Below are 16133 nucleotides of genomic sequence, written 5' to 3' on the forward strand. Positions count from 1 at the left end.
CCCTGCTGCCCCTCTACTTCCTGCTGGGGACAGTGCTGCAAATTCCAGGACTGCCCTGTAGGATTCGGGACACTCGACATCTCTGGTGTTGGCCTGCCTCTATAACCCCCTGCACCTCATCTGCTACAGATCCAGCCTGATCTACGGTATCATCACTTTTTGATGTCCACCCGGTTCCTTGGCTCCAGTCGGTTGTAGTACCCAGGCACTCATGCCCCTCCATGCCCATGGACCACCTGTCATCTCTATTAGGGGTCTTGGGCCAGAGATATAAGAGAAGACCGTCCTCATGAGACTGCAGAACTCTTATGTGACAACATGAAGCATCCACTTCTGCTGATACATTTCACATTGGTCACAGACATGGGACAACCGATCTCCACTCTCCAGAGAACACGTCTCACTTAATTCCCATTTCCTGTGATGGAGACCACGCTGACCCCTGCGAAAGACTTAACAAACGCCATGATCCTAAAAGCCGCCGCCGCTGTTTAGGTTTCATAGTAGGAAATCGTATTGAATTGTTTGCAATCAATAAATCCATTGCTTGCTAAAGCTTCCTGCGCCTCGCCCCGGGAGACGGAGCGGGGTGGTGTTAACATTCCAGGATCAGGTTCGCAGAATTTCCCGGAACCTCCCTCAGCTGTCTCGGGATTCTTTTTTTCTTTCAGTAAACCATTTAGAGTGTGAGCCCTTGGGGCACGTCTTTGCTCTCCCAAACACCAGCTCGGGAGCTACTGAACAGACTTGAATCCTTGTAAAGCGACTCTGTTGATGGAATAATAATGTTACGAAAACTTTTATTATAATATATTCCTCAGTATTTCTTCACTGTGAGCACCAATTGCTTGTACAGACCCAGATAGAAGCGATGACATCACTGTGCTGTGTATAGACTGCAGGCCCCACCCACTACAGGCTGCCTGCAGAAAACTACAGGAGGGGGTGGAAACAAGACCAGTCACCCTGCACAAGCAGAGAGAGCAGCAGTCAGCGGTCCTTATTACAGGAAGAGGCGAAGACAAGACCAGTTACCCTGCACAAGCAGAGAGAGCATCAGTGAACGGTCTTTATTACAGGAGGGGGCGGAGACATGACCAGTCACCCTGCACAAGCAGAGAAAGCAGCAGTGACCGGTCTTTATTACAGGAGGGGGCGGAGACAAGACCAGTCACCCTGCACAAGCAGAGAGAGCATCAGTGAACGGTCTTTATTACAGGAAGGGGCAGAGACAAGACCAGTCAACCTGCACAAGCAGAGAGAGCAGCAGTCAGCAGTCCTTATTACAGGAAGAGGCGAAGACAAGACCAGTTACCCTGCACAAGCAGAGAGAGCATCAGTGAACGGTCTTTATTAGAGGAGGGGGCGGAGCCAAGCCCAGTCACCCTGCACAAGCAGAGAGAGCATCAGTGAGCGGTCTTTATTACAGGAAGGGGCAGAGACAAGACCAGTCAACCTGCACAAGCAGAGAGAGCAGCAGTGAGCGGTCCTTATTACAGGAAGAGGCGAAGACAAGACCAGTTACCCTGCACAAGCAGAGAGAGCATCAGTGAACGGTCTTTATTACAGGAGGGGGCGGAGACAAGACCAGTTACCCTGCACAAGCAGAGAGAGCATCAGTGAGCGGTCTTTATTACAGGAGGGGGCGGAGACATGACCAGTCACCCTGCACAAGCAGAGAGAGCAGCAGTGAGCGGTCCTTATTACAGGAAGAGGCGAAGACAAGACCAGTTACCCTGCACAAGCAGAGAGAGCATCAGTGAACGGTCTTTATTACAGGAGGGGGCGGAGACAAGACCAGTTACCCTGCACAAGCAGAGAGAGCATCAGTGAGCGGTCTTTATTACAGGAGGGGGCGGAGACAAGACCAGTCACCCTGCACAAGGAGGGAGAGCAACAGTGACCGGTCTTTATTACAGGAAGCTCCAAGTCTCACACTGGATTATTGCACAGATCTGGAAGAAATACACAAAGCTCACCAAGATTCAGGAAGAATACACATGACTCTTATATTAGTAGTTTGAGGACAATATTTGTTTATCCCAGTGTTCAGCATTAAGAAGTGTCCCCTACAAATAAAGCAGTTAGTAGTTACCTCTCCTGCACCATCGATCTTCTCCACATTGAATAGATACTGCTGCCTGAAGAATCTTTGGAACTCCCCTCGGCATCCTGTGGTTCCTCCCACTATGTAAGGACAAAGGAATCAGCAGGTTGATGGATCAAACCACTCAGAGGAGCAGGGGCCAGTTCTCAGACACAATAGGAATCATTGGATTCCGATTAATCATTAAGCACGGTCATATTTTCATACAGTATTGACTGACACAGGATTACAGTGGATGGTTCAGTAACTTTACAAGTCAGCACGAGTACATTCCTGGCACGTCACAGTACACAGCAACCGTATCATTTTTGTTCAGAAAAGCTCCGCCTACTATCATTCAAAATGTGTCCCTGTGCTCCACCCAGTGACGGGCCAGGCTGAGATGACGCCATCAAATTTGTAACATTGTAACAAGTTGCAAGGTGAGAAGCTGCAGTAGGGGCTGGTCAGTGTTAGGCATTTGTGAACACAGCCAAGAACTTCACTACCAAGATAGCAAGCAATTGAGCTGCAAGTTTGAAAATGACTTGCTAAACTATTGCAGACTTGCCGAGCTTCACAATTTTGTTGCACAATTACAGCAAGTCGGCATTGCAAGTCTCCAGACCAGCGAGCTTGCAGAGCTCTTGCTAAGGCCTGGTTCACACCTGAACGCTTTGTAGCGCGTTCAACGCTCGGCGAACGCTCTACAAAACGCTCAAACATCTAAATCCCATTGTATTCAATGGGTCTGGTTCACACCTTGCCGTATTTCCGCCCGTCCGAACGCGATACAAAAGGGCCTACGCCCAAAGAAGTACATGTACTTCTTTGGGGCGTTTTGGTCTCGCGTTTCTATTGGGATACATTCAAGTAGCTCATGGAAACGCGCGTTTGTTGCGCGGTTTTTTTTACCGCGAAACGCGCATATTGAATACACCTAGGGGTGAACCCAGCCTAAGACCTGCAGGACTCTTGCTGTAGACCTGCCAAGCAAATTTGCGACAAATTCAAAAAGTGTCAACTAGAACTTGTGCTGCGAGTGTTCTGCGAGTCTACAACTTGCCAGGAATATGTGCAGCAAGTTAACAAGAATTACAATTTAACCCCGACACAAGTTTGTGGCAAGTTATCCTTGCTATCTGGGTAGTCACCAGGATTTTGTAATGTGAAGGGAACAAAATAAGGGGGGTGCTAGACCGGTTCTTTAAAGGAGAACTATGGGGTTAGGGCTTTTCCCCATAGTTCTCCTTAGGGTAACGGGAGGACACAAACTAGAGTTCTCCCGTCACCCAGAGCTCAGTATATAGAGAGCTACAGCTCGCGGTATACTGAGACGCCGCAGCTGGAGCGGATTCCAACAATTATGTCTGGATCCGCCCAGCATCTCATAGTTCTCCTTTAAAAGTGGGGGGGGAAAAACTGATTTACCCCATAGAGTACTGTAACCTGGTCCTGTTAAAATCCATCCACCATATGCCACAAGGACACAAGACTGCAGCTGCTGTGGATGGGGCCCCTCTGCTGTATTCTGGGGGGGATGCAGGGGCCCCTCCAGGTTCTTGCACAGAGGGGTTACATTGAGAATGGAAGTTTCTGTTTTGCTTTTGCTGCATCCACGTTACAAAAGGGCCGAGTGTGTTCATTCAGAGCAGCCATCTGTTTTCACTCCTCCGGCAAGTCATTTCTGTGTAACATGATAACAATTCCACAAAACATTTCAAGGATTAGTTGTCATGAAACTGCAGAAGTCAGACACGGGGCAGCCTGGGAGAATCCGAGTCCGTCTCTCTCTCTCTATATATATACATCTCAGGGGTGAGCAACCTCGGCACTCCAGCTGTTATGGGACTACAAGTCCCATAGGGCATTGCAAAAGGCAAATGGCAATGTTGCCTACCCCCCAATATAGGTACATACAGTCATGGCCAGAAATATTGGCACCCCTGTATTTCTGTCAGATATTGCAGCACTTCGTGCAGAAAATTGTTGCAATTACAAATGTTTCGGCATCCTCATGTTTATTTCTTTTGGTTGTATTGGTGACACAACAAAAAGGAGAAAAAAAGCCAAATCTGACACATTGCACGCCAAACTCCAAAAATGGACTGGACAAAATTATTGGCACCCTCAATTAATATTTGGTACTCCAGCCCTGGGAAAAAATAACTGAAACCAATCACTTCCGGTAACCATCAATGAGTTTCTTACACCTCTCTACAGGAATTTTGGAGCACTGTTCTTTCACCAACTGCTCCGGGTCTCTCAGATTGGAAGGTTCCTTTTCCCTCCACAGAAGCTCTATGGGATTTGGATCTGGACTCATTGCTGGCCAGTCCAGTACTCTCCAGCGCTTTGTCTGAAACCATTTCTGGGTGCTTTGTGACGTGTGCTTTGTGTCATTCTCCTGCTGTAAGACCCATGACCACTGATGGAGACCCAACTTTCTGATACTGGGCCCTACATTGCACCCCAGAATTCAGATTTCATAATGTCATGCACACAGTCAATCTTTCAGTGCCTGAAGCAGCAAATCAACCCCAAAACATAAGTGACCAACCCCCCGCCCCCATGTGTGACTGGAGGGACTGTTTTTTTTAGTTTTTTTAAGATTAAATTCTTTTTCTGAGTACAATAGAATGATGGGCTGCACCAAAAAGCTGGAATTTTGTTTTGTCTGTCCTCAGCACATTCTCCCAAAAAGATTTTGGCTTTTTTATGTTTCCTTGTCAGCAGTGGGTCTCCTATCATTCAGATGGCGACGTATAGTGCGAGCTGACACAGTTGTACCCGGTGCCTGAAGGTTGGCTTGAATATGTCTGGAAGTTGATGGAAGGTCTTTATCCGCCATTCCAACAATCCTTCGTTGCAATCTTTCATGAATTGCTCTCTTCCGTCCACGGCCAGGGAGATCAGCTCCAGTGCCACGGGCTGGAAACTTCCTGACAATGTTGCGCACAGTGGACACGGGAACATTCAGTTCTCTGGAGAAGGACTTGCAACCTTGAGATTGTCTGTGCTTCTCCAAAAAAACTTGGAACGCAATTATTTCTTGCATTTCTGGAGTTTTGCGTGGAATGTGTCAGATTTGGCTTTTGTTTTTTTCTTTACTTTTTTGTGTCACCAATACAAAGAAAAGAAATAAACATGAGAATGCCAAAACATTTGTAATTGCAACAATTTTCTGCACGAAGTGGTGCATTAACTGACAGAAATGCCGGGGTGCCAATATCCCCCTTGAAAATAGCCTCAACTGTGATATTTACACATGAATGGGTGGCGCTATTTACAGATGAATAAGCCACGACTCATTCTCCCCGAAAAATGTCTAAGGCCCCATTCACACTGAGCGATTTATCAAGCGATTTTTCCAGCGATATCGCTCATATTTACACACTATATCGCTCTATGTAGCTTCTCCAATCCATTTCAAATGGAGCTGTTTACATCTCGCCAATCAATATCGCTTGTAGCTCGTCGCTGTAGCTTGTCGCTCCTACATGACCCTTTTTTCGAGCTATTTTGAGCGATTTTGCTCCTGATTGCATACAGCCCAATAGGAACAAGTCACTCAATATCGCTCCATATAAAATCGTGCGATTTTCATGTCGCTCAGTGTGAATGGGGCCTAAGTGTAGGTGGAGTGTTCGCGTTTCGCTTGAAAAAAAGGTGGAAACCCTAGTAGGAAACCACGTCCTATCACTTCATTCTCATCTAAAGACTTTCCCGTCTGACAGGGGAGCAGAGGGCCTTAGGCAAAACAGAGGAAATAGGTTTTTGACATCTGTCACAATGAAGTTTCCCCTATCTGACATTGTCGCTTTCTACTTCAGAGACTTTTATTAATGGGGCCAAACTGCCCCCAACACTATCTTGAGGTCCTCTTAAAAGCAAAACAGGAGGTGCATAGAAAACGTCCACCATTTGATATAATTTTATTGGCATGACATGATAACTGAAATCATCGACCAACCTTATTAAACACTGTTTTATAAACAACTTATTGGATGAAGAAGTGTTGGCAGTCTCCTGCCTTCCTGTGAAATGTTACAGATCACTTCCTCGATTTACCACTACAAAAATAATACATTTGCGGCTTAGGAAGTTTATTGTGATAGATTACAAGCTTTCTTGTAGAAAACAGGTCAAAAGACCAAAGCATAAAAATATGTCATATGAGTCGTATCACTTTTGATGCCGCTCTGGTAAGTCCACGCGGCGCACCCTCACTTTGGACTTGTAATGATACTCTTTCAAATAAAGTTTCATGGAAGACGGGACGGGCAGGGCATCAATGCCGTCGTAATTGGTGGAGCTGCAGATTACGGACCTGCAGATGTGCTGCAAGGAGAAGGGAAATGTCCTGTGGAGGGGACTGGACAGGAGGGGTTCGAAGAACATACAGGAACTGGGGTCTTTGTAATGTTCTAACAACCCTGTGACATTGGGCGCGTGGAACACACAGGGGTCATGAGCATCAAAGCTAAAGTTGTGGTTCCATTGTTCAATCCTGGCATGCAGGGAGCGGCTGTAGCGTCGGAAACTCACAGAAAATAAATAGTCCTCTTGAGCAGAGTCCCTCAGTAAGAATGTCCCCTCGGGCTTACCTTCCAAGAGCGCCTCTGCTGCGTATCTATCCATCACCCCCCAATAACATGGGTTGGTATTGATCTGAAAGAGGTCTGGGACAAGGCAATGGACGTAATCTATCTGCGTGTGATATTTAGGTGGGGTGGCAGGGTGGAAAATCTCATCCTCCATTTCCCATTTGGGTTTGTTTCTCTTTCTTGAGCTGGCGCACAGTGTTAGGACCTCGTCGTCCGAGTCATTATCGCTGTCCTCCTTGCTGCTCCTCACCACCTTGGTGAAGGACTCCACCGAACCACAGCTTGCCTCACAAGAAAAAAGAGGCTCGTCAGACAAGATGTCCTCTCCACAATCCGAGCTCTGGTCGGCCATGTCTATTGGTTCTAATTTAGGAGCATCCCTAATAACCCACTGTTTCTGGGACTGGTTGACCGGAGCCGTGTGCCGTTTGATGAAATGCCAGCGATAAGCAAGGTCAGACTTTGGAGGGAAAGGGCATTTGTCCAGCATTAATTCGCTGATATGAATTTTCCTTTTGGAAGACAATACGGATGAGTGGCGGCTGCTGCACGTTTTTATGGGGAAGCATTGCCCAACAGCATCTTGCAGTTTTTGCTTTAAAGACCTCCCCAACAGCTTATGTCCACAGGAGCGGTCCAAGTCAAGTTCAAAGGATGAACAACTGGGCTTCCTCTCTTGGCTTTTTGAGGGACCTTCTGCCTTCTCTGGCACAGTCTCAGCATCTCCATCAGATCCATTTTTGTTCAACTTCTTCTTGCCACTCCAAAGGTAGCCATCTTTCCTGTCCGCACTTCTACTGCGACTGCTTTTAGGTCTCACATCAAGATCACTGAGTTTGTCCTCAAGGTTTTCAGCCATTGTCAATAAAAAGATGACCTACTGTTGATTGTGTGTGTGGTTCTCTCCAGAATTACCTGTACAATAAAATATAATTACATGATTAGAATAATGTACACAGACAGCACCAAAATTATGTTTGCTTTCCCCCAACTATACCACCTATAACTGTAAGAAAAGTCTTAATACATTTGGTTTTAGACTGTGACTGGCCAAAATGGGGCCCAGCATAAGCTGTCTTATGGGAAATGTTTCAGTTTGATTGGCACCACTATAGTCTGCCCATAGTTACCTACAGGTGACTATAAAATGTATGAATAGTCATAGCAAACCACTGTCATGCATAGAAAAGGGCAACACTTGGGCACCAGTTGCAATGGATCCTTCAACAGCCAATGCAAGAAGTAAAAATGTATGATAAATATAAATAAAATATAAAGCAAAGCCATAAAATACATGATATAAACCAACTTGGGGGACAGTATAGTAGGCCCTTGTATTCTAACCAGTGTAGCAAAAGGATTAGTATTCCAGGATGCATATTATTTCTAAGGCATAAAAAGTAAAAAAGAAAATCTTCAGTGTGTTAGATTAAGAAGGAATGGGTTGGATGCCCTGGATCCGTAGAAGGTTTGCTTTTGAAGTGTGGCATAGACTATATGAAGTGGAGTGCAGTGACTCGGGTTTGGACGCTCTCACACAGTGTTACCCCCTGGAGGTGCTTCAGACAAAATCCAAAAGAAGCGCTATACCAGGAGGTTGAGAGTCCTAGTTAATTTATTTTGTCATTGTTTATCGGAAACAACACGTTTCAGGGGTTCCAATTTTAGAGTAGAATAACATAAGTATCTATTTTTGAACCTTTTCTAGTCCGGCATCAATCATATTTCCACCAGTTTAATTAGCTCTGATGAAGTGAGATCCCTTAGAATTAGAGATGCATCGTTATGGTACAATAACTGAGGGCATAGTATGCTTACTATGACCCCAGTTATGAATGAACAGGAAGTGCTCTACATCACTTCCTGTTCATTCAGGATTGTGGACATAGTAACGGATACTATCTCCTCAGTTTATGAATGGACAGGAGCATTCAGTAAAGAGGCTTCCTGTTCATTCATAACAGGGGGTGCGGAAAAAGAGATGGAGGACTCTGTGTGAATCTCTTTTTCTATTTTAAAAAGGGAAATATCAGGTGGCAAATTTTTTTTAATTTCAGTTTCGGTCTAAAAATGTATTTTCGCTGCATCCCTACTAGAACCTCTGAAATGTGTTGGATGTTTTAGGATATATTGCGATGAAAATATAATATTTGGCCTCACAAACATTAGTGTGGAGCTCCTTCTCCTCCAAATCACGGGGTTTGATGTCACTGTGCTAGAAAAGGTTCACAAAAGATCTTTTGTACTAAAATTTGTTCCGTAGTAGCAAAGGCAAATGCTTCTTTGGTGTGAGCGGGAGGCACATTCAGAGACAGGGCTGTGGTTACCATAATGGAGCTCTGGCTGGGGGGCTGGGGGGCAGCAACGACCTTTAAAAAGTACAAACGGAAAACCTTTTTGCTTATTTTGTTGGGCAAATGTTCACTTCTGGACAATTGTGGATACATTTAGTTAGAGAACAATAGGGGGAAAGAGGGATGGTAAAAGGAATCAGAAGACTCTTTATAGTATAGGAGACATGAAACTGACTCTCCTTTGTCTTGTTTGGGAGTCTGGACTAATAAAGAGTCATTCAGCCTAAAAATCAGACCTCGTGATGCCTCCAAGAGCTTATGCCAGCTATTTTTTTTAACTAAAACAATGAGGCAAGGGGCCGAGATCGTGCAAAAGGGTTCCATGGTTCGGCTACGCCCAGGGCATCACGTCTTGTGAATACAGTCCTGTTCACGGGTGCATTTATTTGAATGATGGTGAACTCCTTTTAGCAATCTTTTGAAGAGGGATTTTCCTGGCCGTCGGCTGGTGAGCTCATTGTGTCCAGTCGCTCTTGGTATTAAGTTGCTTTACAAGTCAGGACAAGTCTAAGTGACCACAAAGGGGAAAGCCGACACCAAATGAATACTCTGCTGCCACAGGCAAAAAAATAAATAGGATGAAAAGGAGGATGAGATGGATGAGTCATCGAGGGAGCCGTGTACACAGAGGATTTTCTGAATGGAGCAGCGCCTCGGAATTACAGCATACATCATTTGTGACACTCAGTGACCGTCATCCGGCCTACAGTAACTCGCCTCGGCCTCTCAATTCACAATGAAACAATATTAGGATTTTTTTTTTTTGCTGACTTTACGCAAGAGCAATAATAATGGGATGTTCAGAGAGGCAGCCGGATGAATAGACATTGGGGGAAGCAAATTTAGGTTATTAAAGATCTACAGCATTTTAAAATGGGCCCAATAAAGTATTTTATTTTAGATTAGTTTTGATTTTTGTTTTTTTTTAAATATCTGTATTTCCATTATTAGATTTCCTGTCACCACCTGTTCTGGTGACAACTGTAAAAGCTCAGATTTCCCATCACTTTAGTGCAGGGGGTAGGCAGCCTCGGCACTCTAGCTGAGGTTACACCAGAAAACCCATCATGCCCCTGCTTCTGGGAGTCATGCCTGTGGCTGCCAGAGTCTTGCAATGCATCATGGGACTTTTAGTTCCACAGCAGCTGGAGTACAGAGGTAGCCATTGCTTTAGTGCCTCATTTAAACAAGATTTCCTTTAGGGGCCAGTCACCATTTTGTATTAGGTTGTTTTAATGCACGCAGGGGTGTCCCTAGACGTCAAGCCATCTGAGGCTGGGAAGCTTAATGCACATTCCAGGGGGGGTTCGGTGTTCTTTGTGCACGTTTGTTGGCAGCTTGTGGTGGACGTTTCGGGATTGGGGGGGAATCAGGGGCTGGCTTGTAGTTAACGGCATCCCGCCCTGATAATTGACGACACTGGTTGCCAGGAGCTGGTGGGATGCCAGCTAGAGTGTCCTGCTCAGCTCCTGGCAGCCAGTGACATCAGTGAGTTGAGTAAGAGCTCTTAGCAACCTGGGATGCTCTGGCTGGAAAGTCGGCACACCTCCCCCCCTTCCCCATGTGACCTAGTGAGATGCTGCTTGAGGCAACCCCCTGAGACTGCCAAATTATAGGGATGGCCCTGAATGCACATGCATGAAACAAGCATTTCTTTCACACATTGACATGCCTTGCTTTATAGCAGCCCATTAAATAAATGGGCTGGCAATGCACAATGACATCCCAAAAATGCACCAGATTTAATAGGAGCATGGGAAGCTGATCAGGAAGGAGTTACATACAGATGTTAATGAGGCAGAAGTGGGTAGAAAGCAGCTCATAGTACCCAGACAATTGTTGGCCTACAGTGCATCACAAGGAGCGGTAGTGTGTACAGAGCACGGCAATGCACTCCAACACATGTGCCCTGGAACAGTGTGGCCTCATAAATTGGGGTGACATTTAAATTGACATATAATGTGCGCATGTACATTAGTGCAATGCACCACGAAAATGTGAATGGACCCTTATAGTTCTTAATGGCTCAGCTCTACACAAATAAGCCGCTATGGAGCCCAAATCACTTACTTACGGTATGTACATGATTCAAGTATTAAGCGGGAGCACCTGCCCAGAGATACTGGAAAAAGACCTCAAATTGTAAAGAATTGCCTCTGGATCCCATTTTTGTAATATTTATATATTAGTTGACCCAACCAAATGGCATTATTCCAGTTTTGTGAGGATAGCAATGGCATCCTCTGTTCCCTTTAATTCCATATGTTCTGTTAGCAAGAACACGTGATGCTGCCCGTCCCGGCTACAGAACACATTTTGTTGGTAAACACTTCTTCCTCTGCGCTATGTGTGGATGAAACAAGTTTTAGTGACCCGGTTCATTCTGAACTCAGCTTTAAAAGACACCGCAGAACCGGAGGATCCGGCTCCGACTCTGCTCTTTCCGGGATGAAAGGTTCATATGGAGAACCGGTTCCCAACTGTGATACACAAATCTCCATCACATACAAAAATTAAAGAACAGAAAACCTTTTAAAGGGTTAATTCAATGAATACAGATATCTCTGCTGAGTATAGCCGTAGAGTCCTCTGCCGGGGCTCCATTGCCGGTATCTTTTGGACAGGAATAGTTGGTCTTTGGCACCGAGGGGCTCAACGCAGGAAAGGTGAGGAGGTCAACAGGTTAAGGTCACATTAGAGAAGGTTGGTGTTAGGGTTATAAGTAGAGATGAGGGTTATGGGGATGATTAGTGTATAAGGTCAGTGTTAGGGTTACTGGAAGGGTTAGAAGAGGGATTAGTGTTAGGATTAGAGGGAGAGATAGATTTAGGATTTAGGTCACGGGGAAGGATTTGTGTTTGGGTTAAAAGAGGTTTAGAGGTTATGTTAGCAAGAGAGGGAGGATTAGTATAAGAGTTAATTTTAGGGTTCGAGGGAAAGAGTGTTAGGATTTAGGTTACAGGGATAGTTAGGGTGAAGATCAGTGTTAGGGTCAGTGGGAAGATTAGGGTTAGCGTTTGTGTTAGAGGGAGAAAAAAAGTGTTAGGATTTAGGCTACAGAGAGAGTTAGAGGCAGAGACCATGTTAGGATTTAGGTTACAGTAACGGTCAATTTTAGCGCTATGGGGGGAATTAGTGTCAGGGTTAAAGTTAGTCTTAGGGCTAGAGAGAGAGACAACATTAGGATTTAGGTTACATGGGGGGTTAGTGTTAGGGTCAGAGGGAGGGTTGGTGTTAAGGTCAGAGGTGCGAGGAGAGTCAATGTGAGGGCTACAGTGAGGATCAGAGTGAAGGCTCAGTGGGTCAGTGGGAAGGAGGCCTTAGCGAAGGGCATTCCTATCTGCACCTAAAGGGTGCCATTTATTTGATTTGATCATGAAGAAATTCAATAGGGTACTTGTAATGCAAAGAAGAAATGACTGACTGGAAATTGTGATGGGGTGACAGTAACCTCTGTGCTTGGCGTAGCGTACCCATAGCAAAGTTAAGATAATTTACTGCAGGGGTAGAAAACCTCGACACTCCAACTACATGTCCCATGATGCACTGGAAGACTGACTACTAGAGGCAGAGGCATGATAGAATTTGTAGTTTTGGTCACAGCTGGATTGCCAAGGTTTCCCACCCCCGATTTACTGTATAACAACCAGGTCACACAATATATTTTTTCTTTTTCATGCCAGTAATGTCGGGATTGGTTGCCATGTGCAACAGCCCTGCTCTTCCTTTGTTCCAGCCAGCCCCTCTGCATCACAGAATTCAGTTATTCAGCAACGTCGCAGATGCTGTGCAGAGTCTCCTGCTATGCAATGCACATTGTCAGAACAGATCAATACTGCTATTGACCGGCATTTGCAAACAACCGTAAAACACAGGACTTTGTGAATGAACGGCAGTCTGATGATGCGGAAAAATGACTGACAGTCAGCAGCAGCAGCAGCGGGGTTCCACTTTCAAGCTAGATCTGTGCAGCTGACGACTCCTAAGATACTAAAGAATGACAAGCCTCAGCAAGACCCGCTACATGCTGGTTGGAGACTGAGATGGGACTTGTAGTGGCTTGGAGGTTGCCCAGACCTAATTCACCTCAATTGTGGTTCTGTTTAATGGCTCAGTTGGGATTAAATTTGGGAGGACCTATGGCATTGGCGTGTTACAGCAGGGGCCACAAGATATTAATAACCCCCGCCCCGCCATTGTATGCACTAGGAGCCCCTGAACCCCTGGGAGATGCCAAGAAGGCCAATCTTGAGTTGTAACTCGTGCACTTGACCCAACCAAACTTTCATCCCTCAATGCAACCTGGGCACCTTCTCAAAGGCCTGTACACTGCCTGTAGGCTCGCTTACATGCAGCCTAGTCATTTATTTGTTAGTTTAGGTTGCAGTGGGGAATGGTGACCTGACATTTATAAATAAAGCACAGACAACGAATAAAACAGAGGTTGTAACCCTTCCAGGGCCGGATTTCCCACAAGGCCAACCAAGGCCTGGCCTTGGGGCAGCAGGAAGTAGAGGGGCAGCAGGGGTGTGGAATTCCTATCTCCCGATGCCCGGGACATGCAGTTCCAGGCGCCGGGCAGGAAGTTGTTTTCTACATTTAGCCCGGCTTTGGGCAAGTAGAGCTAAAATGTACAGTGGGGAAGCCGCCGCTTGTTTTGTAAAAGTGATCTCAGCGATGTGGCCGAGATCACCTGTATGCAGCCTGCAGGTCTGCCATTCTCCATGGGGAAGGGGGGAAGGGGGGGTTGGCGGGTAGGGAGCACATTGAGGAACCTGGCCTTGGGGCAGCAGAGAGAGTAAATCCGGCCCTGAACCCTTCCCTACTCTACTTTTTTTAAAAAGAAGATTTTATTACTGTGTGTGCCCCCCTTTAGGTACATTTGGCTCACTTCTAGTCAAAGTGACCGCACAGAGATTCCTCACTCTATCTAAAACTGAAAAAACATTTTTATTGTCAAGTTATTTAGGAAATGAGATGAAGTAATGTTAAAAAAGTGGCTAGATAAGGGGAAAAAGGAAAACCATTAAAAATTACACCGTTACTCCTCCAGATTCCCGTCATTGAAAGCATCAGATGACACAAAGTTTAAATTTTTCTTATAAAACATTTGTGTATAAAAATTTGAAGTTTGTTGGAAATTAAAAAAACAAAAAACTTATCAGCGATACAAATGTCGCTTGGCATCTTCACCTTTCTAAAAATATACAGAAACTGGATGGAAAATGCCCCCAAGGTGCTTTGTATTGACCAAAACTTGTCAAAAAAGACCCATGGAAAAAAAACAAAGAACAACGATTTGACCTGTAATAGGCCCATCTGAAATGTTTTGAAAGCACAGAAGATTTTACTGCTGATTTCAAGTGTTACTGCACCCAAAAATATTTTTAAAATTACTAAAATATGTCAAATAAATAAAAATACGAATATTTAAAATGTAGAATTTAAATGTGTATATGAAAGAGATTGCCAGATGTTGGGGTTTTTTTGGTGAGGGAAGGGCATTGGAAAAAGGGATTTTTAAGCCCTGGTTCACACCTAGAAGTTTTTGAGCAGTTTGAAAAGCACTTTTAACTGCCTAAGGCCCCGTTCACATTGAGCGGTTCGCAAATCAATGCGATTTGCATTTTGCGCGATATCACGAGATTTGCATTTTGCGCGATATCACGCAAATGCTTGCATTGAGCAAGCTTGAATCGCGGCTAAATCCGCTCCAAAAAGGGGTCTTGCTGTAGCGACGCGTGACCCGCGACAGCAGGACCCTTCGCCCCATTGAGAAGCATTGGAGAGCGATATCGTGCGGTAAATTGCCGCAATATCGCGGGAATTACCACGCGATAAATCGCTCAATGTGAACGGGGCCTGAAGGTCCCCACACACCTTACGATAATTGCGGGAAATCCCGCGATCGTACGATTATCGTAAGGTGTGTGGAAGCCGTGCGACCTCTACTACTGTAAGGTTGCACGACTTTTAACTTACGAAGATGTTCGAAAACCCGCCGAGCATCGTACAATGTTCGGCGGGTGTGTAGCATGTTCGTAAGATCAAAGCCAGGCGGGCCGGTGTGTGCAAGCGCACACTGCCCGTTCGGCATTGCGGTCATCGGAAGCACGCCCCTCAGGGGGCGTGGCTTGCGATCATCGCAAGTACGATCTGCCTATGCAAGATGCAAAGTCTTTGCCTATGCAAAGTCTTGCGATGGTTGTAAGGTATGTGCCCAGCCTAACACAAGAAATCCCATGATTTTCAATGGCCCTGGTTCACACCTGAGCAGAAAACGCCAAACGCCTGAAAAGATACAGGAGCTTCTTAAGGCAGTTAAAAGCCCCATAGACTTTATTGGAAATGCCCAAAAACGCGCAACAGAAGCATGTTGTACATTTCCGTGAGCGTTTTTGCGCGTTTATACGCGCGCAATGGTTTATGTACTGCCAATCAAAACGTGTGTTTTCATGTACGCGCGGTAAAACGCGCATACAACACGCAAATAACCGCATGCTGCTAACGCACGTACAAACGCACAAAATCGGTGCCACCTAGGTGTGAACAAAGCCTGAATCCTGTGCTGACATTTTTGGATACAATTTGCTCAGACTGACTGAAAACTCTGTTATATTTAGCGATTAATTGATGTTGTTTGATAATCAAATGGCGGCTACAAGCTGAAAATTCAAATGAGAAAGCGGTTCAGTCATGGAAACATGGAACAGCAAGATTGTAAAAGAGAAAAGTAGGGAGTTGCTTTCAGGTAAATCGTAGAGCATGTTGGATGAGCCCTCCGTACAGCAATACAATACATGCTTATCCAGCGGGAAAACATTAATACCCAGGAATCTCCCAGCTGGACCAAAAAACACCTTGAGGGTCATGGACTACCGGCTTCAATTGCATTCTGCTCATACATGGTCAAATTGTTGTAAGATTGTATCGGAATCATTCAATGCAATCTGCACCCATGTATGGGGGGTCCAATCGTCTAAGGAGTAAATTATTTAACAAATTATACCACAGAATATTCCTAAGATTTTAAAAATAATTTTGAGATACACTTTTCAGCACAGTGAATCTTAATAGAACAGTGAT

General features: G+C 45.3%; 1 protein-coding gene across 1 annotated transcript in view; it reads right to left on the reverse strand.

Moving 5' to 3' along the window:
* Positions 1 to 6131: 6131 nt before the first annotated feature.
* SOCS4 (suppressor of cytokine signaling 4) overlaps positions 6132 to 16133 on the reverse strand; it is an 11336-nt gene continuing 1334 nt past the window's right edge. Inside the window, exon 2 of the mRNA XM_018559410.1 lies at positions 6132 to 7608. Coding sequence (XP_018414912.1) covers positions 6272 to 7552 — 1281 coding nt within the window. The 5' untranslated portion in view covers positions 7553 to 7608 and the 3' untranslated portion in view covers positions 6132 to 6271. The remainder of the gene's footprint in view (positions 7609 to 16133) is intronic.

This window comes from Nanorana parkeri, unplaced genomic scaffold, assembly GCF_000935625.1.
Source record: "Nanorana parkeri isolate BGI_ZX_2015 unplaced genomic scaffold, ASM93562v1 scaffold392, whole genome shotgun sequence".
NCBI lineage: Eukaryota > Metazoa > Chordata > Amphibia > Anura > Dicroglossidae > Nanorana > Nanorana parkeri.